The 24,053-nt window shown below is 34.9% G+C and overlaps 2 protein-coding genes across 2 annotated transcripts; one reads left to right on the top strand and one right to left on the bottom strand.

Moving 5' to 3' along the window:
* Positions 1–241: 241 nt before the first annotated feature.
* On the top strand, positions 242–7,884 carry LOC131661309 (splicing factor SF3a60 homolog). The gene is made up of 13 exons (XM_058930809.1): positions 242–386; positions 655–844; positions 914–1,027; positions 1,276–1,380; positions 1,827–1,969; positions 2,086–2,182; positions 3,015–3,179; positions 4,029–4,100; positions 4,535–4,705; positions 4,826–4,903; positions 6,088–6,216; positions 6,533–6,679; positions 7,297–7,884. Exons 2-13 carry the CDS (start codon positions 671–673, stop codon positions 7,441–7,443), a joined length of 1,542 nt encoding a protein of 513 aa, XP_058786792.1. The 5' UTR covers positions 242–386; positions 655–670; the 3' UTR covers positions 7,444–7,884.
* Positions 7,885–16,644: 8,760 nt separating this feature from the next.
* LOC131661308 (uncharacterized) lies at positions 16,645–23,791 on the bottom strand. The gene is made up of 5 exons (XM_058930808.1): positions 22,901–23,791; positions 19,764–20,628; positions 17,909–19,268; positions 17,589–17,672; positions 16,645–17,355 (listed from the first exon to the last, which is right to left on the bottom strand). The coding sequence occupies exons 1-5, from the start codon at positions 23,400–23,402 to the stop codon at positions 16,687–16,689; spliced, it is 3,480 nt and encodes a 1,159-aa protein (XP_058786791.1). The 5' UTR covers positions 23,403–23,791; the 3' UTR covers positions 16,645–16,686.
* Between the last annotated feature and the right edge of the window lie 262 nt (positions 23,792–24,053).

Here is a 24,053-nt window from a genome sequence, read left to right as displayed (position 1 = left end):
GACTAAAATGAACCTCAAGCTTAAAATACGAGAAAAAAAATATTAAATCAGAAATATATAATGAACTTTCGGAAATTTTATTTGCTCTTTTTACTCAACTTTATTCATGAACAATTTTGGAATTAATAAATATGTGGGGTGCCGGGTTTGATTTAATTTTAGGATGACAGATTAAATTCTTATAAAGATGGGATTGTAATTCCAAGCCCAATTCATGAGAGCCCAATCCAAACGAGCCCATCGCCTCTTTGCCCTTGTATCAGAAACAAGTTGCATCGGAGTGGCTTTGAACTCATCTTCAACAAAGCTAAAACCTCACCGGAAAAACGCAGGCGGAATTGTCAGTCATCGGAACTAAGACCATCAGAATCAGCGACAAATCCCAGGTTTTTTACAATTCTTCTTACTTTTAGATTTCCCTTCCCCTCTCATTCTGCGGCCATGTATCGCTCGCGTAAGGATGCTATTCCATATTGTTCGATTCACGGTCGCAATAGCTCATTATCTTTCCCTTCATGTATGAACGAATACATACAATTCATTAAGCACTCTCTGTTTCGTTTATACATTTTATTTAAAGAGGTGTAGAACTCATGTGAAATTGACTGTATTTGAAGCCTAATCAAAACTTAATGTGTATTGAGTTGTCCATAGGAAGTTCGTTGGGAGAATGTCGTCTACTTTGCTGGAAGTGACTCGTGCCGCGCACGAGGAGGTGGAGAGGTTGGAAAGGTTGATAGTGAAGGACCTTCAGAATGAGCCTACATCCAACAAGGATCGTTTGTTTCAGAGCCACCGCGTTAGAAATATGATAGACACCATCACCTCCACCACCGAAAAACTTGTAAGCTGCTTGCTCTTTAGGTTTTATTACATCTTCTGTTCCTATCATGATGGTCATTGTTTGTTTTAGGTTGAGATTTATGAAGACAAAGACAGTGCAAGGAAGGATGAGATTGCTGCACTGGGAGGACAAACTGCTACTGGAATTAATGTTTTCAGCGCCTTCTACGATAGACTCAAAGAGGTTTTAGTTTTAGTCCTTTTCTTTTTCAATTTTCATTATTCTTATAATATTTTAGTTTCAAGAGATGTAGCATCAATTGGGACTTGGGACCATTCCAATTGTTTGATTTTTAGGGCTTTACATCTTTTTCTGTTTGGGAGTGGAAGGCAACTTAGGTTAAATAATTGGATATGGTGAAGATGAGTTCTCTCATTTATTTGTGAATCCGCTGTGTGTGTAACAGATTGGTTGTTTTGTGGTATGTGTAGATACGAGAGTATCATAGGAAGCATCCGGTTGCACGTGTTGTTGATGCTAATGACGATCCTGAAGCTATTCTTAAAGAGGAACCCCAAATTGAGTTCAGCGGAGAGGTATTGCTCTTTCTCTCTATCTCTCTCTCCACTTGTGTATGTTAAAACACCGTTGCTTCAGTGAACACTAAAAGGCTGCTGGTTGCGCTTGCTGAAATTCAACTTTGCCCTGGGTCATGGCATGTGGGATACAAGGTTAAATGGTGAATTCCAGAATTCTTCACCTTTTCAGAATAGTGGTGACAGATCATTAGGGTTTTTAGGTTTACCTCAAATCCGGACTTTGTGATTGAACATTTTAATGGTATGTCCATATATTCGGAATGCAGGGAAAAGTTTCTTGTCTAAGGGTTCTATTTGTTCTGTAGAAAACAATTACATTGATTGTGCAGGACGTAATCTAAAATATTATATTGTTAAGAGAGACAATATCTCGTGTAAAATACTTACAATTTATGCTCCTGCAACTTTTTCTGATCACTGATTATATGAAAATTGCTTTCCAGGAAGCTTTTGGTCGATACTTAGACATGCATGAATTATACCATCAGTATGTCAATTCCAAATTTGGAGAGCCAATTGAGTATTCTGCATACCTTGATGTTTTTTCTGAAACAGATAAGATTCCACGAAAAATGAAAACGACCAGGTGAGTTGTGTTCTCTATTCATCTAATATGTGGATCATTGGCATTTATGGGCATCGTAGTTTTATATGGAGTATTTATATTATAGTCTTCTAAGTCCTTGTTGTTCTATTTTACAGGCAGTACAGGGAGTACCTGGAGAATCTCTTGGAGTATCTGATATATTTTTTCCAGCGGACAGAACCCCTGCAAGATCTTGATCGAATCTTTTCAAAGGTGATTTATTTTATTTTGCCATGGTTTCAACTTGTAGTTTTTTAGCATAATTGAGTCTCATTTTACTCTTGGAATGTGATGTAGTTTATAAATTTTGCCTCCTAGCTCTTATTTTTTTGGTGCAGAAACTTAATTAATATTTGTTTTAAATGATTTGCAGTAGTTTTTCTTTCCGAAGTTTTTATCTTGCTGAAATCCAGAGAAAATGTTCGGGCTGTCAAAGTCTTTTGTAACTATAGTTATAATTATTGTCAACCTACTCAACTGTTTTTCTATATTTTTATGGTCTTCTGTAAAACTTACCAATTTTTCTAATGATTCCATTTTCTATAATATAACACTATGTTGAAGTAAGATGTTAAAACTCCATGAATATTTGTGGTCCTATAAATATTGAAAGACTATGGATGTCTCCCACCAAAATCTGTCTTTTCTCTCTACAGCTTTATTTGTTATGAATATAGCTACTTTTGAGCACTTTATTATTGATCGTAAGGCTCATCTATCAGTTTTGTAACTTCCCCCAAAATCTTTAATTCATCTGCTAATAATGGCTTATAGTTGCTAGCAGGGGTCCGGAACAATACTTGAATGATTTCGGGAATAAAAAAAGTAAAGGAAAAATATCCATGAAAAGCCTATTTATATTATAATGTACGCAAGTTAAACGCAGGTAGTGTAGCTATGTAAATTTTAAAAATAAAAATGGAGGGAGCTGTATCTTATTTTAAAGCTTTCTGTGTCATTAATGATGTGCATCGTTTACCATCTAGTTTTCTCGTGAGTTTGCTGCACTTCTCTATTTTTCTGGAATCTGATATATTTATGGCAGGTCACAAACGAGTTTGAAGAAAATTGGGCCACTGGAACGGTACATAGATGGGAGAATGTCAATCAGGAGAATGGACATGTACCTGCTCAGCACACTGCAATTGATCTTGATTATTACAGTACAGTGGAAGAGCTTGTGGAAGTGGGTCCTGAAAGGTTAAAAGAGGTAAATTGAAGATTGTGTGTGCGTGTGAAACACTGGTATTCTAACCTGAAGACATACACATATTAGTTTTATTGTTGTACATGATTTGTGCATCTATGTAATGATAACATTACAAAAGATTAAAAAACAGTACAATTTCAAAATTTAAAAAACAGTTGGATACTCAATTTGGGTTAATGGGTAAGACTGTTAAGTACTCATGTCCTGATGGATAAAAAAGCAATGTAATTTGGTAAAATAAGTGAGAGCAAAATATGGGATATTGGTGGAGATTTATGGGATCCATTTGAAGTTTTCAGAGATTATATTTAATGTGATTGGCACTGTTTAAGTGATTATATTCATAGTCATGCTTGGATTTTATAATGTTGATTGTTGAATAACTTTCATATTACTGTTTCATTAGGACATGTTTTGTCGTCGTGTCTTATAATTAAGCCTCTTTTATTTTATATATAAGCACTTTTTATTATTTGTATTCTGCTTATTTGTGTTTTTCTTTTAAACTTAATTTCAATTTAGATGTTTAAATTAAATTCAATTTTCTTGTGTATGTATATTTTTTAAAGGTTATATTAATGCACCTGTATCTTAGACTTTTAAGAACTCTATCAGTACCATACCCAGGTGCCCTTATCCATGCAACATAGGTGTTCATATTCCATCAACAATATAGTTGATTATATGCAATACAAGGATTCACACTCTTTTTATTAACTTAATATCTTGAATTTCAATATTCATTTACAAAGATTAAGCATCTTTTATTGCCAGTCACTAATTTTAGCAGAACTCTATATTTGGTAACTGACTCATTCTTACGCCTTTCTGTTCCGACTTTTCATCTAGGCACTGGCTGCACTGGGACTTAAAACTGGCGGCACTGTGCAGCAACGCGCAGATAGGCTCTTCCTCACCAAGGTGATTTTTACCCATTAATGTTAAAACAAGTTCAATAAGAGATGTATTCTTACCATGTCCTTCCAAGTTGACTATCATAGGCTCAGTCAAGAAATTGGGATCTTTCATCAGAGTCAATCATGTATATCTTCCAGATAGGCCCAAACTGAGAGTTCAAACTAGTTTAAATGCTTTAACTGGCATAGATTCATTAAATATTTATTAAAGGTTTTAATGCTATCAAACCATAGATTCATTAAATATTTATCAAGCGATATTTCCACCATACATTGTACAAGATTACAGTGAAATCCTTCAAGCCCAGTTTCAAATTTGCTTGACAGATGCCCTGGTTGCCTGAATTTTGATAGAAGTTACTTTTTTCCTCTAAGCTATACCTGCACAATCTGTCTTTACAGCTTAACTTATTCTTTTTGGTTGTGTTTTTCATGCAGCATACACCTCTTGAAAAGTTGGACAAAAAGCATTTTACCAAGGGAGCGCGTGGTTCAGAAAAAAATGGGGTGACTGCTGCTCCACAAGAAGGAAATTTAAAACAAGAAAATTTGAAAGAAGTTGCATTAATGGAGGCCAAAATGAATAGACTGTGTGATTTGTTAGATGAGGTTAGAAAATGACGATTGTTTCCTTTGGTGGTTTTATGTGCAACATTTTGGGCAGATAAATTATAGTGATTTCATGTATACAAATTTCTCTCATGTTTAATTTTTATCATTTTTCTACAGACAATTGTTCGAACAAAAGACAATATTGTAAAGAAGCAAGCCCTAACTTACGAGGAAATTGAAGCAGAACGTGAGGAGGTGAGTTGAAGCCATTTATGAATACTCCAAATTTTAGCGATCCATACTGCATACTTTAACCTTAGTTTTTCACATAACAGTTTCATTTATTTTTAAAAGAGTACACTCACCAATCACATTCTATATCTTGGATGTCTTAATATAACACATTTCTTGTTTGCTTTGAACTTCTGGGGGATGGCTTTAATGAGGGACTAAAGTCCATGTGTAATGATTGATATTGTCTTATAATTATATATGTCTTGGTTCAAATTCAAAATGATCTCCAATATGCTTTGGTCCTCATTGCATCAATCATATTTATGACTGGTCTGTCTAAACAAAATGAAGATAGAACTTTTTTTTCCCTTCATGATTGCACGCTCATCGTTTATCATGAACTTCCCGTATCTATATTTGAAGGGGATGTGGAGCTGGCTGTTTATATAAGGCCAACAATATTAAAGCTGATAAATCCTTATTGTAAACAGAATAGTGAGGGTAAAGGCATCTATAAAATAAACTAATGCTTAAGCTAGGCATGATATGAGCTGCCCCAGATTATCAGTTAAGCACACAATGTTATAATTCGCTGCATGCCTTAAGACTTGCCTTATATGGAGAATAGGGAATATTCGTCCAGCAATGGAATTTGATCGGTATGCTTCAATGAAAGATTTGATTACACACTTCGTGCAAACTTGTTTGCAGTTCTGGCTTGAGCATAGCTATGAATCTTTTACTTCTATGTTTCTGAATAGAGTAATCTGTTAAAGATTGCATCATCTGACATCTAGGCTTTGTTCAGGACGTGAAGAGAAGAATGACTTGAGCTGACCTAAATTAGTACTATAGGAGAAAAATATTAACTAGCTGGACATGCTATTTCATGGAATTCATTATACCCACCCTCATTGAAAATATAGGTTTGAGAAGAGACAACTGTGGCATCTACTTAAGATGCTAAAGAATATGATCCTAACTGATTTTACCAAGTGACTATTCTTTTCTTTTTTATTTTGCCTGTGGCTAGGTTTTTCAGACAAACTGAAGCTTTCTTTATTGTCGTTGCTTAAGTTTCATGGTCCGTATTATTAACAAGAGACAAAAAAAGTCTCAAGCTTTTCATCTATCCTCCCGATTCACATTGTTTGTGCATCTATTTTTGGCAACTTATAATACGTAATATTAAATAATTTTTGCAGGAAGAGACACAAGAGGACTCTGAAAGCGAAGATGATGAACAGCAGATTTATAATCCCTTAAAATTACCAATGGGATGGGATGGAAAGCCTATACCTTACTGGCTGTATAAATTACATGGCTTGGGTCAGGTATTATTTATTTGCTATTAAAATTTTGGAAACTGAAATTATCATTTCTTTTGTTGAATTTATCTTAAAAGTATGTGCTCTTGTTATCTATTTGAGTCTTGACCATCACTCAAGTGGTTTGGGCCCTACAAAATTTATCTCTTTCCTTGAGGAGCAGAGAGAAACTGTTTAAAGAAATTGTTGTTAATTGTTATCGACGTCCTTTGCTTGTTGGCAGTATTGCATTGGATAACTTCATTGACTTAAAAAGAAAATTTCTAGAATTCTTTATGGGTCACAATATTTTGATCACTAAATAGTGTAATATGCATTTCAGGAATTTAAGTGTGAGATATGTGGGAACTACAGTTATTGGGGACGTCGTGCTTTTGAACGACATTTTAAAGAATGGCGTCATCAACATGGGATGCGGTGCCTGGGTATACCAAATACAAAGAATTTCAATGAAATAACATCAATTGAGGTTTGCGTTTTTACCCGTTTTATTTCCCAATGTTTCTGGGGACACACCTATTGTTCATTTAACATCCGTTGTCGGGTCCTAGTTTGTCTAATGTGCCATCTCAGAATACCCGAATTCACATTTCAACAAGATTCTTATTGGGCAAAGAGATGGGGGGAATTTTGAAACTCAATTTTATCTATACTCTGAAAGTCTGAATATCTTTTCTGTTGGACATATTCGACAAAATACTATTTTGGGGAGGACTTCATTGTAGACTGTCAAATGTGTCGTACTACTGTTAATGCTAGATGCTCCAATTCTGTTTCTAGTAATTCTATTCCTTTTCTGCTATTTTGAGTATTTCATACCTTGGTAACAAAATCCCTAACGACAACATCTATTCGCTGGCACTGTTAAGATGATATTATCAGTTTTGAAAGTTAATTTTAACAAGAAACGTCATGAATTCAGAATAAATTTACTTCTCAACAACATTCAAAGTTGAAATACTAGTATTGTTTCTATCCGGGATTCTGCTATCCTTCTCAATTAGTTAATGACAAAACACCATTTTTGGTTTTGTTATTTACATGTGACATTTATGGTATCTTACACACTACCATGGTCTATTGCAGGAAGCAAAGGAACTCTGGAAGAAAATACAGCAGAGACAAGGAGTAAACAAGTGGCGCCCAGATCTAGAGGAAGAGTATGAAGACAAAGAAGGCAACATCTATAATAAGAAGACATACACTGATTTACAGCGCCAGGGACTGATATAAAGAGAGAGAATATTCTTTTCAACTCTTCTTCTACTAGTAAAAGAAGGAAGCAATTTGTTTTCGACATAATTAATAGGGGAATGATTGTAACTTAGCGAAAATATTTAGAACTACCCAGGAGAAGGGTGGGGACATAGGAGCCATATTTTGTGAATTGTGCTGCAATTTCTTGAGTAACTGTGAATTGTGATTAATATCGTAACAAGACGGGAGAAGAAACAAAGATTTACATTGCTGCTGTTGCATTGTACTATCAATTAGTATTATTATTGTTATAAGTTTCTGAGTGGTAATAGGCACAACTAATATCATTCTTTAATTGGAGATTTAGTGGAATATGCTTTGCTATCTATTTGTATGTCAATTAAGTTTGCAATATACTTTGCATGAATATGGTGCATATTCAGTGTCTTTGGTTGGAGCTGATTGGAGACATTATTTTGAATAAGTTGTATGATGAAATTGAAGAATAACAAAGTTTGTTTTATTAAAATTACTTGTATTCAATGCATTAGAAATTGAAATAAATAATTTATTTAAGAAATATTTTTTTTAAATAGAATGCTTAAAGAGTGCCTCTGGGGCACTCGTTAGCATGACCCTTTAAAATATACTTTCTTTGTCCCATATTATTTGTCACAATTGATTAATTAACACATATTAAGAAACAGGAATAAATAAAAGAGAGAATAGTGATTTTACTAAATTATTCTGATTAACTATTGATGTACTCCCTCCGGTCTCAAATATAAGCAAATTTGCAAAAAAGCTCACCCTTTAAGAAGAATGTCTCAATGCATTTAATTTTTACTCTTTCTAATTCTACCCCTATTTTTTGCTTTCGAAATTGTTGCAAACATTTAAAATGTAAAAAATTGTAGGGGTATATTTGGAATAGTGACATTGACTGTAATAAATATTGATTTTTTTTGCTTATATTTAAGACCATAGTTTTTTTTATTGCTTATATTTGAGACCGGAGGGAGTATTTAAATTAGCATTAATGTTAAGTTAGAAAACAATAAAGTAAGAGTATTTGTTAAAGGATACATATGAAAAATTAAATATAAAACTGTATTGTTAATCTAAAGTGACAAGTATTTTGAAACAATTTTTTTTCTTCTAAATATGACAGTTATTTTAAGACGGAGGGAGTAATAAATAAGGATAAGTTTTTCTAAATATGATAGTTATTTTAAGACGGAGAAAGTAATAAATAAGGATAAATTAGTAAAAAAATAATAATAAATATTACATGAATAATTTAAATGAATAAATAATTTGAAACAAATAAAAATATTAAAGACGAATAAACTGAGAAAGGATTATTTATTATCTTTTATCAATTGAAGTCTATGTTGAATTGTTGAATGAAGTGGATCCCAACAAAAACCTTTTTTTTATTGGGACGGGAGACAACTTAAAACCTAAACTCTATACTTTTTGTTTTTTGGTTAACATTTCATATCAAAATGTATATAAAAAAGTTTTCATGTAAAAATGTATTTTGTGACGATTTTAAACAATTTAAATTTTTTTGAAATCGATAAAATTTTGTAAAATCGTTGGATTTTACATATTTGACTCGATTTTGTCTTTTTTTTGTTCAAATTTAAAAAAGTTCATTATATATTTGGAAATTTCTTTACACACCTCCTAACCTTCTTGGTCACCTCTGGAGAATTTACCAAAATACCCCTTGTTTTGAAAGTTCATTTCCGAAAACGTACTTTTATTGAAAAAAAAAGGTGTTTTCGAAAATGTATCTCCGAAAAAGTGTTTTTTTTAATGAAAAACATTGATTTCGGAGATGCATCTCCGAAATAAAGTTGTTTTTCACAAAATTGGTGTATTCGGAAGTTCATCTCTGAATTCACCCCCTTTGAGGAATTCGGAAATGTACTTCCGAAATAAGGTATGGACAGAAGAAAAATAACAAACAAGAACGATTCGCTTTATTTAATCGGATGAAGATTACATCGATCACATTACATAAGATTAAAGTTACATATTGTTAAACACGGGTAGGTGAGGATGAGTCAACATTTTGATAACTTCGGCCCCCGATCTTTGAAGTTTCGCGTCCAACTCGATCGGACCCTTCGAAGAAAATCGGTCAAACGTTGTCCACAAAACCGCTAAATCTTCGTCGTTCTTGATCTCAAAAGGTGTGAACTCAATGTCTCCCTCGTCGTTAAGCGATGGCGAACGGTACTCGAGCTTGACAACCTTTCGATTTTCCGAATATTGCAATAGCGTGTTCAGCGACGTTATCAACTCCGCAAACGGCGTGTCGCGCGAGAAGCGAAATTGGAACGGCATCGGGTAGCCGGTGGTGAAGTAGACGAATGCTAGGTGGGGGTAGGTTTGTGTCATTTGTGTTTTCTGGTGTGAAGAGGATGAAGAAGAGTGTGTTGTATTTATAGGCTTATTGGAACAATGATGGTCCAACAAACCTTATCCTGCTCAGTGGACTTTTCGGAAATGAACTTCCGAAAATTGGAGGCAGACTAGTATATTTCGGAAGTTCATTTCCGAATTATGCAGAAACAGATGTAAATTTTGCATTTTGTTGATTGCTTAGTGTTTTGTGTAAAAAATACAAAAGGAATTCAAAATAGACATAAATTAGACAATGATGACATAAAACATGCTTATATTATATATGTATTGAATCGGTCCGATTTTACATGATAAACAACAATACATACAAAAATGGTCATTACAAACAAAAAACGATCCGGAACAAACTAAAGTTCACCGAACCAATCGGTGGATCCTAAGTCCAAAATAGGTATGTTCTTCGACCGCTCTCTATTTTGCTCGCGCTCTTGGCTCATCATTTCTTCAAACTCCGCCATTCTTGAAACGAAAGGATCCGGCCAAGTCTCCGCCTCATTTGAACGATGTGTCGTCCATTGACAAGAAGTAGCCGGTATAGGACACCTCGGTTTCAAAAACACTTGGACGAAGTGCCGCGATCGCAGATACCCGATGCATATGATGCGGCTCGACGCGTCCAATGGCGGTCGACTATGAAGTGGAAAGAAAGTCTCACTTAGTCCAAACCTCGTTAAATCGACACACACCATATCATATGCACTTGCTATTAGATGACTCATATCGGGGAATGATATCCACTTCGAAACCGGGGCGATACCGGTAAGTGATGGAACAAGTGAATCATGAATTTTCGCAAACTTTTCTTGATTTTCATATAGTCGGCCGTAGATGTCCCGATATGAAGTCAACTCCGCAATAAGTTCCCGTCGGACTAAAGTGTGATTATTTTCCCCTTTACCGAGCAAACCCGCAAAGACCGGTATCCACAATTGTCGTCGCCTCCAACATCAACGATGTTATCGATATATTTGTGCATAAAAAGTGGCATCTCATCAATGTAGACAATGGGTGATTTTTTGATCGGCGGTGTGCGAGGTGGCTTCGAAATACGGGCTCCTTTGTTACCACTACACTTGGACTTCGGTGTCGGTGAATCCGGGAATGATGCATCAACATGTTCAAAGTAGGAAGGATATCGTTTTGTTGATGTGTCTTCTTGTGTAATTTTGGACTTTATCGATGCACCTTTCGTTTTAACCGGTTGAGATGACGGTTTCAAATCGGTGGTCTCCGGAAATGCAATTTTTCGCAATTGTTCTTTTATGTGCATTTTCATTATGTCATCCGCTTTAGCAAACTTCTCCATTATCACTTCCAACTCGTCGGAGATGGTGATTTTGGAGTCATTTTCTTTCGGCGGGTCAAAATCATCAAAACGAAGCTTCTTCCAATGGTCGGCTACCTCATCCATGCGTATTGGTGAATTCAACTTCTTCTTTTTTGAAAGTATACAAGCACATGGAAGGCAGTATGTCTTTCTAATGGTGCACCCACATAAAGAACTATCCGGCCCCGTGGTCTCCGACCGCTTCGCTTCATGAAACAAAAAATTCAAACCCGATGGGGATATGTTGTAAATCAATTGGGAGAATAGAATTTGGCCCTTATTCCGGTGTTCCATAACCGTCTTGCTCCGACCGAACGATGTTTGAATTTCATTGTGTTGATTTTCAAGCATTTGGTTCACGATGTCCCATCCCCGACACAAATCTCCCTTGCTATCACCCAACCACCTCTTGAAGACAGCATGTGCAGATTCAACTCGGTTAGTCGTGGTGCAACCAAGATGTCTAACTCGATTTGTCCAAACGCACACGAATTTTTCCCTGACTTTGTCAAGAACGGTGGATTCGACGTAATGACAAAAAGTCTTAATGGAACCATACAAAGACCTAAAGTGTACCAATTTCTCGGTATACACCTCTTCGGAGTATGCATCTAAAATTTCCCTCCATGCCGCCATTATCCTATCAACCACAACACCAGCTTTGATAACTTTACCGTTTTCATCCGGCCTATCTTTCGTCCCAACCGCCGGTTTCAACTTACTTCTCACGTTGCAAGTTATGTGATACCGACAAAGTAACGCAGTAGATGTCGGGAAGACGGTATCGACCGCATTCATCAAAGCATTGTCCCGGTCGGTGACAATGACGTTTGGCATAACCTTTTGATCAACTAACAAAGACTGACATATTCCCAAAGCTCATGTAAAGTTTTCTTCTTTTTCACTCTCCAAAAAAGCAAACCCGAAAACCCGAAGGAGGGAAAATTGTATATGCAGGAATATTTTCGGAAATGAACTTCCGAAATATTCACGATTTTGAATTTTTTTTGACTTCGAAAATGCATCTCCGAAAACACCACTTTTTTGGTGTTTCCGGAGATGCATTTCCGAAGTCAAAAAAAATTCAAAAAAAAAAAATAACTTCGGAGATGCATCTCCGAAGCAGGGGCAATTGGGGGATTTCGCTGGGGGTCACCCCCATAGAGAGGTGGGTAAAGAAATTTTCATATGTTTTGGCTCGTGAAATTTTTTCCCACGCTTTTTAATTTATCTTTTTCAAATTTAAAGATTTCTCTTATACATATTTGGGAGAGAAATAATAGATCAGAACAATAAAAGATAAAAGGTTTTGAACCATGTACAACGAGCATCCAATGCTGCAACCGATGTCATTATTTCATAATCTACTTAAACATCGAGATTATGTGAGCCTTCATAATTTAAATATGCAAACAAATCCAGAACAAATATGCATCAGGCACAATGGTGGAATATGTATTGAGATTATAATCCAGCGCTAAAGAGGTTTGCTATTCATGTTTTGAGTTTAACTTATTGCTCTTCTGGATATGAACGAAACTAGTGTGCATTTGAAATGGGAATTGAATTTTAAAATTTGATTATAGTTTTAAATTTTATTTTTTAATTTTACTTTATAGTTTAAATTTGATTATTTTTATTTTCTAGATTCATACCGAGAAAAGAAACATTGTTGTGTGATAGAGAACTAGTTCACATGGATGAGAAACTCTATAAATTTATATTTTTGTTTTGTAATTAACTCTTTCTTTATCGCGATACCGAGATATTTATAGTCATTTTAGGCCTGGATCCAAGGCTTCCTGTGATATATCAACCACTTTGAAAATAGGTAGTTGATTCTTTAAAATTCAAAGAGCACAATTAAATTTCCATGACCCCCTATGTGTCGTTTGTTGACCCAATACACGTTACTCGCGCGATTTTATGGACAGAAACACGAAGGATCCATGCGACATATTTGAAGAAAAGGTGCCCTACCTAAAAGAGTGGCGCTTGAACCGATAAAGGAGCGGCCTAGAAAGAACGATACGTAATGTGTATGTCTTCGTCACGCCCTCATAAACCCTTCCAATTGCACCATTACAAATAGTATCATCGGATAATTTATGTGACTACCACTCTGTTTTAATTTATAATTTATTTGTATCATATCATTAAAAAAGATAATTTTTTAAAATAATTCATAATATCAAAAAATTAATTACTTTTCTAATAAATATGAAAGTATGAAAACAACTTATAAAAACAAATCATTAATGTTAAATGTGCATGTGAGAACGAACTCATAAACTTAATAGCTCAACCAAAAAAAAATCTTAATGCACTCTATGAATTACTATGGCATTTTGTGAAAATACAAAAATACTTACAGATTTCAAAAATGTATTTTTGGATACACCTGAAACATACACAATTCACTCGTTTTTGAATAATTATAACTAAATTTATTTTGAAAATATATTTCTGAAGTGTTTTAAAATGACTAATGAAACGTCCAGAGATACATTTCTATTTTCATATGGTGTTTTTCCATGCTATATGATGCATTAAGAAACCCTAAAAAACAATCGAGGTATGAATTGAATCAAAATAAAAACCGCAAACCGATTAAATAAATGAAAACTGCAAAAAACTAAAATTTATTTAATGTGTTTGAATGTCATTTTGTGAAAACCACTTAGTTTGAATCGGATTTTGGATTGATTTTTCAAAACCGATCTAGACTGAACGAACCACATGTATATATTTTTATTCATTTATTTTTTTGTTAGAGCTCGTTTAGCCCAACTTTTTATCTACTTTTCTTCTCCTTATAAGGAGATGGAGGGCCAAACACATTTTTCATAAAGCTCTTATGAAAAAAAGTAGCTTTTTTTAAAGACAAAAAATTGAATAAAAGGAGCTTGTAAAACAGGCGTTGAAACTAACTTTTTCGGAGCTTAAAACATGTGGTCGCGGTTCGAATCCCAACGAAAGCACTTTTCTTTAAAAAAAAGGCGCTAATGTAGTAGACGGAAAATTTTTAATTTTTTCTACGGTTCATAACATCTAGAGTTATGTTTTATTTATTCTTTTTTTCTTCTTGTGTTTACATCATCATTTTTGTACATACTAGTATTGTCCAACTTTTTATTCGTTTTATATATTGTATCTTGTTTTATTGTATAATGATTTTCAATAATAATATTATGAATTTCTTCTACTATACACTAACTTATAGATGTTAATATAACAATTAAATAATACACATTTTATATATATATATATATATATATATATATATATATATATATATATACACACACACACACGAAACAACTTTTAAATTAAAAATAATTTTTTTAAAATAATCATAACCAAACAACTTTAACTTTATTTTAAAAGCTCTTATTTTTAACTTTAACTTTAAAGTAACTTTTAAGACTTAAAAAATTGTTCCAAACGAGCTCTTAGTATGATATGTGACGTGAATTTATTATTAGATCATAACTATTTTTTTAATACTATTTATTAATTTAATTTAATCCATTTATTTTTATTATTGGCACTGTAATTTATCACTCTCATTTTATAATATTAACTTTTAATATACTATATGATATATATTATATAATATTAATAAAAATGTAATTTGTAATTTGGATATCCAAAAATCAATCCAAATTAGACCGTGTTAAATTGAATCAGATCAAATCAATTTTTTTTTTTAATATATCATTTAAAACCGAATCGAACCACAAGTAAATTTATCTTTGAATCGCCGCGCACACATGATGATATCTAAAGTAAGACAACTTTACTTTAACACCTCAAGGAACACGTGAGAGGTGTTACAATGGAATGGATATTGTTGCACGAAATTCAATGAAAAATAAAACTATTAATTAAAAAATGAAAAAAGTATATTGTATTATGTTTTCTTGGTGTCTTGATTAAATTATGTAGGTCCTTTTGAAAGGCAGTTCAAAGTTTAAATTATGGGTCATAATCCTTTTTACTTATTAATATATTATTATTTAATTTAGATGATCAAGATTAATGACTCGTAACTTATTATTAAATTTTAATTTTTAAATTTTTAATGTTTTTTATATTAAATATTCAATAATATTATTTTATTTTATCAGCATTAATACTTCCTTTTTAATTGTTCATCTTCTCTCACCAATCTTTCATTCTACAAATTTAGATCTACAAAATTAGAGCAACACAAAATTTTTCCTCTCACAATACTTTTACTCTAAAAGTTCAGATGTACAAATTTGGAAAAACACAATTTTATTTCAATCTTCATCAATGTTGTTCTTAAAAGGCAAATTTCTAAAAAAAAAAACAAATTTCAAAAGTCACATAAAAAACTTATTCCAGTAAATTGATAAAAAAAAACTTTTTTATACAATGAATCCCAAAACAGATTTTCAACTCAGATTTTGAACCCAAAACCACCACCATCTTTGTATATCCTTCACCTAAAAAATATTCTCTAGAAAAATTTCAGATTTTGAACCCAAAACAACTATCATCTTTGCTTCAAGAACAACATAAAGTAAACAATAACCTTTTAGAATTAGTGATGAAATAGGTAGAATTAGTTCATTCAAAGAAAAGAATAAAAATCAATTGAAAGGGAGATATTAAATCATATGAGATAGGATGAAGTTAAAATGATGAAATAATTTTATAATAAATTATGTATACAGTTGATATTTTTGAGAGAATTGATTTTTAAAAAAACATTTTATTTTGCAGGTTAAAATCTGCTATGGCGGGTAAAAAGGCGACTGGCCCATGGTAGACCAAAATGCTGCTTTCCATGCTAAATTCTACCGTAAGTATAATTCATGTAATGAATAAACTTTCTCCTTACCCAATTTAAAAAAAAATGTGAGATAAAAAATGTTAAAAGTAAGATCTTGTAAAATAGGACCAAAAGTATTATTATTGCAACACAGAAATTGGTTCAAGCGACATAAATAGCCGTGTAAAATCCATAGAATTACTGCAAAATGTCTTAACGCAGTGGGCTTGAAAATAATGTTTACCTAATACCGAAGGATCTTTGAAGCAACAAACCACGTATACCAAGGCAAAAAGTAGGGGGCAGTAAAAAAAGGTGTAGAGAGATAGTATGGGAAGAAAGGAAAATGCAACATAAAACGAGATGCAAAAGCACAAAAATTAAACAAAACAGAGAAGTCAGGATTGATACGAAGTTTTTTATTTATATTAAATAAACTGAACTTACAAGTCGTATTAAGCCCATTCCATTCGTGCAGAACAGAGTGACCTATACGAGATATACTACCTTCCATGACATGCTCATGCACAAACATATGCAAAAATAGGAGAAATGAAATGTGAGGAAACAGATGCATGAAGTGTCTGAAAAGCGCATTTCTAGGGGAATATGAATGCCATTTCATTTTATTTCCTCGCTCAAAATGAAGTAATAAAAAAGGGGGAAGAAATTGAAAACCTGATGGATAAAAAGCATAGAAATAGAAATTGTCTCAATGTGTACTTTCAGGAGAATCATGTATCCGGCTAATTATTAGTGACTCAGACTCATTTGAACCAAGCATCAAAGCATCACAAGCTTTGGGAGACCCATCCTCAAAAACTAAGGGATTACCCTTTGTATCACCAAAACCCAGTTTTTCATCCGGATATTGGGAAAAACCAGTACTTGTGGCTTCAATATTCATACTCTCACATTCTTCATGCAAACTCGGGGCCAACGGTGCTTCACTTTTTGCTTCAATGGAGTGATTGTCCTCAGCATCCCCTGAACTCAGCTGATCAAGTGTGACTTTATCCTCTTCCTTTGGCAAAGCTGCTACAGCTGCCTCTTGGTTCTCGGGCCCAGATGATGGACTAGACATGTCTATCTTCAAAGTATGGGTACAATCACCATCTTGCTCCATTGGACTGCAAGTTTGATTGATCTCTTCCAACTGCTCCTTTGCAGGAGATAGAGTTTCGACTTCCCTTGGTGGTAATACAGGTGTTGGCGCATCTTTTATTGCATCAGAAGCTGAGACAGAAACTTGCCTATTCTCCAAACTGGAAATAGGAACTGACTCGTCCATTACCTGGTTGGCCTTGGATGCCGCAAATATATCTACATCCCCCTTACTAGGTAGTTTCACCCGATGCTTCTTGTATAGATCCATGGCTCTCTGCAGATTGGAAAAAACATTCGCCCATCAACAGTCCAGCATTTCAGTATTTATGCATTCAAAGAATTGAAGCCAGCAAAATGGATATAACTTCAGGAAGGTGTTCAGGATGACAATGCAATGTTCTATGACCATGAGTATTATTTTAGTACTTCGCGGATAAAAGAAGAATGATCATATAGTTAGAAGTCTAGAGGAATCAAGAGCATTCTAACATATTTTAGTAGTTTTACCTGGTAGATAGAATTATCAACTACTGGAAAGGGTGAATGTCTGGCAAAAGTGGCAGCGTATTTCTGTTGTGCCCTTGAACCATTCTGTTAAGTCACAGGAAAGGAAACACTGATAATGTCAGATTGCATTGCATTTTATAATTAAAAAATAGTTATAATAATTTATATAAATACACAAAGGTCAGCCAAATAACAAAAGTGAATTTACTACTCAGGAGGTTAAGTATTATTCACACCAAACAAGAACTAATTTTTGTTGAGGCTTTTATAAATTTTGGAAGAAAATGAAGAAAAGCATGAAAGTTTTCTAGTATTTATACCTTCATGGTTAGTTCAGTACTAGAAACAACATCATTGGACGCTTTCTTGCCAACATTCAGAGCACATACACACTGGTCATACAACTTTGGCAGTACTAAGTCTTCTGAAATGTCAAGTTTGGAAAGGTAGAAACGGGTAAAAAGAGAAGAATTGTCTTCAGGTGTCACAGTATCAGGCACCTTTTCAAAATCAGCTGTGGTCAAGGAGTTCAAAGGTACTTTACTTGGAGAACTGACACTGGACAACTTTGTTTCAGGAGATTTTTCATGAGATTCATCATGTTTGTGTTCGTCCTGAGATGCCCGAGTGGTCTGGTGAGGCATGCCATTGTCAACAAGAGCAGGAACTGATTCATCTTTGCAGGCTGGTGAAGGCAAGTCTTTCTTTGAATCGCTATTCTGTTCTTTCCAATTCTCTGAACCAGACTCCCATCCATGGCTATTTGTTGGGTGCCTGCTTCTGTCCCAATCAGAACCACCATACATATGAGGATCATCTCTTGAAATCCCATTATTGTTGTTATCCCATCCATGCAGATGAGCAGGACCTGTACCATCCATCATATTTGGCCACCCAAGTGGGCGCAAGTGACCTGGAAACCTGTCAGCATCAGCAATATGGTAGGGAATACCAGCATGGTTAACATCCAATGGAGCCCTAACGCCAAAGAGAGGTTGAGATGAAAACTGTGGAATCATTGTTTGAAAACCTCCATGACCCGGCCCAGGTGGGAAGGGAACAAATCCATTTGGTACATGTGAACTCCAGTTTGGAGCTGCCCTCCAAGAATTGCCCCCATGCACTCTTCCAAAGGCAGGTTCATTACTTCTCCTGTATCGTGTATTAGAGTTATCTCTACCATCATCCTCTAAAGAACTCATATAGGGTCTGTCTAGTGCAGCTCTGAAACCATGTGGGGGAGGAATTACTGGCAAATTGTTCTGATTCCTACCATAAAAATTAGTGTCTGCTTGAGAGGGCTCGTCCAATAGTGATTTCTCTAGAGTCAACTCACGGCCAAGTCTATCATCGGAAGAGACATCTCTTGCATCGGTACTGCTCCTTCTTCCACTTTCATCAATTTCAAGATTCCGTTTAACAACACTTTTATTCATATATCTGCGTTCAATGCTTGTTGAGGGAGGAGATCTTTCCATCAAGCCCATTGGCGAAGCCTTGGCACTGGAAGACCTTTCAGTTGCCAGGTCTCCAGCAGGATAATCATCTGTTTTAATGGGTTTCTCCATTTGTTTGTATTTAGGGCCTCTATCTGAAATCCCGGAGTAACCATCTCTTGAGGATTTGGTTCTCGGTTCTATAGTTGAGTCTCTATACTTCGTATCATCAGCATTTGCATTTCTGAAACACAGCAAAAATAGCAAACAATTATAACTAATAACAATGGTAAAATCCCCATGGTTATGCTTCTTTGAGCAAAAGTGAAATTAGATCTAAGCATAAAAATTAAACCGTACAAAGCAATATTTCAATCGTCACCAACAAACTCATGTTACATTTTCCCTGTTTGGCAAAGCAAAAGAAATTTCCATCAAACTTTCTAAAAACCTCCCATATTTTAAAAATTATGGTACACTTAGTAATTAACAAAATAAGATGGCTTAAGAATATGTTTATATCCAATGCCAGAAATCATGATTGGAACTAAGCAAAGCTATCACATGAGAAATCTTTATTTGCCAATAATATCAATGCAAAGTACCGACACATGAAGCCAAAAAAAATGCACAAATCAAAATTGCCAAATTTCACCTGAAAAGTACCAACACTGCAAAGGAAATATGAGCCTATAAAGTTACAATGCCACAACAAAACTTTCAAGAAAATTAAAAATACCTATATTCATCTTTTCCAATATGTGCATTGGATGCAGGAGAAGATCTGTGTTTACTGCTAGTTCCAGTTGAATCTGCATGAGCTTGTCGGGGTAGAGACCTTCCCCTGTCAATATCAGATTCAGCCCTACTGCTGGTCAAACTCCTCTTCTCTGTGTCAGGATAGTAGCTTTTAACTGCTCTAGCTTTAGAATCATTATAATCATCACGATCATCTAACGTTCTTTTCTTTGTCCCGCCATCTTTGCCTCTTCCACTTCTATCATCCCCATGTGAACCATCGCGGTCGCGATGACGATCACGGTCCCTGTCTCGTTCACGGTCAAAATCCCGTTCACGGTCCCAGTCCCAATCTCTATCTCTATCTCTGTCATAATCATGATCCCTGTCATAATCATAATCATGATCACGCTCATGGCGGCGCTCACGATCACGAACATATTCAAAATCACGGTCTCGTTCTCCATCTCGATCACGATAATGGTCCCTATCGCTCTCTGGATGCTTGGTTCTCTTTGGTCGTGATTCTACATTATTCTTTTCTTCCCTTGAGTGTTTCTCATCAGCCCTAATGGTAGTATGGTCTTTTGCTGGACGCTCGTCACGTTGCTTGTCATGCCGATGTTTGTTCTCCTTGTCCTTTTCCTCCCTATATTTGTCTCTATATTTTTCTTCGTTTCGCCTATCATCCCTTTTTTTTCCATCCTTGGCAGTGTCATCTCTAGAAGACAAATGCCTGTCATAACCATCTCCGACCTCATCTTGATGCTTATCCCCATCACCATAGCCATCTCTTTTCTTCCTCAATCGCCTCTCAAGCTGGACATCTTGTTCAGGGCTTCGCAACTCGTCTGTTTTTTTGGAATCTGCAAAAATAATTAAAGAAAGATAAAATCAACAACTTCCTTCTGACACGCAGTCCAAGAAAAACATTGTGAATCACAGGGTAAGCCTTACAAAGAAGAAAGAGAAAAACATTAACTAACCGCGTTTTCAAATGACATAGATTGCAGGGCAACACAATAGCAACAGCGCATAAAAACTATCAAAAGCGAACATGACACGGTGTAAAATGATATATTGCCATGAATGAAATTAACTGTGATTATGATACATCATATGATTTTAACAAAAGGATTGAAAGGAATTGGAAACATTACACTTTTTCTTGTACCTACTTCCCAGAGAGAGTAACAAGAAAAAGAATTACCAATCGAAGCAACGCTAATTCATACCACATGAATAGAGGGTGATTGGTATGATAAAAGAAGAGATGTGGTAGGAAAGAAACACTGCTGTAATAAAGCACTTAAGAAAGGTAGAATGACAATCTGAAGAAACAAAAAATGGGACAACAAAATATGCAATAGACATAATGCAGCATATAAAACATTTATCACTTCAGCAATTAATTCATGGATATTAAGACTTAAAGATCTTAAAAGAGAATAAAATATAGAAAGAAAATCTTTGTAGCATGCCAGCGACAATATTACAAAATAACTGAATCATTCAAATTTCAGTGTGATCATCTTAATTTAACTATATGAACAGTATTGAGGCCTACATGACATAATTTATGAGTACAATTTTGATATTATGTTTAATAAACATCGCATTTAATCTCTAATATAGTAATTTTGTTTGATTACCAAAAGATTTACCAATAAAAACCAATGCCTAACAGTCATTTAGGATATGTGCTTATTTCATTTTAAATCTCCCAGTTAATGATTCCAAACTGCCTTTAACTGCCAATCAATATCAATTAGAAAATATTCCATGTCATTAGTGCAAGCTTTGCTTACTTGACCGATGGAGTCTAAACAAAGAGTTTGCCAAAACTACAACACAATTAATATAGGATTAAAATTATCTTCTATTCACAAAAAAAGATGGACGTGGTATGAGAGAAAAATAGACCATACAGTTCTGATTGTACAAATACTACCCAACCACAGCATGATTGGACCCCTTCACAATAAATCTTATCTCTCATTCAGTAAATTATGTAGTTAGTGGCTGATTGCTGAGCTATGCAGCCAACACTCAAAACATTATTGCAGTGAGGTGGTGGCAGTTCAGCTGCTTTGCCAAAACTTTGGGAAACAATATAAGCAATACTTAGCCTACACTTACAAGAGCTTAAAAATAGAAGAATACAAAAGATAAAACACATTTTCATAACTAACAATCAAAGTTCGTTGTTCCTAATTTTCAAACCAAAGATAAAGCAAATTAGCAAATACATTTTAGCCTCCAAAGCTAAAGATTAAAATAACTCATCTGCATATTTACAGTAAATACATACAAGTAATTCTTTAAATGAGTAAAGTTCTAAGAATCGCTATCTCCAAATGGACAAAAATAATTTAAAAAGGCTACGAGTGGAGGACAAAATTGTGGTTTTTCAGCACTTCCTTCTAGTTGTGGTTGTGGCCACAATGGTGTACACTACTACAACTTCTAGATTAAAACACAACACATAAGCATTCTCCGTGGTGTGTGGATTCCACTAAGCATAACAATGATGCAATTGTTGCAGCTATTCCACTAAGCATCACAATGATGCAATTGTGGCAGCTATTGCAGCCGTTTACTACAAGAAAAATAAGAAGACCAGACTCCACTTATACTCCTGAAACATGGTGCTTAATAAAAGGGTCTGTTACAAGAGGAAGTGTAACTTTATTGGTGGTATTTCAAAAAGAATATCATAAGGCATAAAATTGGTGAAATGACATGTATATTAATAATAACATCAAAAAACAGAATGGAAGGAATAAGGATAAACTCAATTAATTATATAACAAAGGCAGTGGATCATAAGGAGGGGGAAACATCAGACAAGTATATGAGAAAACTCAGAAATTGGTATTTGGTATTGAAAGTAACACTATCATTAGCAGCAAGACAAATCGGTCAAAAACAATTGCAGAACTATTACAAACTTCGTTTTTATTCCAAATTCCTAATGTAACACACACAAAGCATTCAACTTGGTACCGATTCCAGTGTGAGGCTGATCATTCCAAGTAAGAATAAGAATGCAAAATGTGCTTACTTTTAGTTCAAACAAACAATAAATGCAAGAGCAATCAGCACAGACATACCACAAATGAATTAAAGTAATCATACCATTATTCTCAAGCACTTGCTTGGATACACGCTGCTCTGGTTCATCAACAGATTCCTCCATTCTACCTTCTTTAAACTTCCTATCCTTCTCCAAGTTCTCCTTCCGACCAGCTGACGAAGAATCCTTATGCTTCCCACTGCTCCTCTTCACCTCCTCTCCTTCACCATGACCTCCCACACTCCCATCCCTCCTCTTACCGCTCTTGGAATCCCCAATGGCCTTCGATTTCTTCGACCCTTCATCACCACCATTCCACCTATCTCCTCCACTCTCCCTCCGCCGCTTCGATGACGAACCATATTCATCAGAAAACTCACCGTTCCCGTGCACCTCCTTCGAATCCAATCTCCTCTTCTCAACCGAACTCGAATCCTTCACCACCTTAGCAGAACTCTCCCTCTCATCCTTACTCTTCCGATCTTTAACACCAGAATCTCTCTCAGAGTCAGAGTACTCCCTCGAACTATGCTTACTAGATTTATGCTTCGAACTTCGCGGCATCGCAGAAGCAAAAACCCCAAACCCTATTCCTCAAATTCAAATCAAACGAAACGCACCAAATCCCCGAAACCCTAATTTAACAAAATTAACCAATAACGCGAAACCCTAACAGAGAAACGAAAGATTTAACCGGAAAACAGATCTCCAAGATCGAATGTAACCGAAATCACGGCGAAGAAGATTTCGAGCCGGTTAGGGTTAAATGTGGAACAAGATATAAATGTTGAGTACAACAGTAGAAGAAGAAAAGCGCAACAAAATCCAAAACTCGAAAGGTTTTGTTTCTCTCTCTTTGAAAGAGTGAGTTTGAGATTTTGTTTTTTTTTTTTTTTGGTTTGCTTTATTATCGGTGTAATGAGACTTGGGGAGGACCTTGGGTGAGAAGGATAATGGTAATAATGTTGACGAAATTACCCTTTTATATCTTGGGTAATGACAGTGGTATCCGTGTGCGGCGCGGGTTTTGTGTTTGGTTAGGTTACGGTGTGCCGTCCAATGAGAGATTGGACACGTCGTTTCTTAGAGATGTCATATGATCGCTTGTAGTAACTCTTTAGATCTGCGTGGGTCTTGTTTCAATTAAATCTCCTTTAAGCCAATTCATTTTTTATCCCTCCCATTATTACATTAATTTTTTGTAAACTATTTTTA

This window comes from Vicia villosa, linkage group LG3 (assembly GCF_029867415.1).
Source record: "Vicia villosa cultivar HV-30 ecotype Madison, WI linkage group LG3, Vvil1.0, whole genome shotgun sequence".
Classification (NCBI taxonomy): domain Eukaryota; kingdom Viridiplantae; phylum Streptophyta; class Magnoliopsida; order Fabales; family Fabaceae; genus Vicia; species Vicia villosa.
This window is presented reverse-complemented; position numbering and strand designations above follow the sequence as displayed.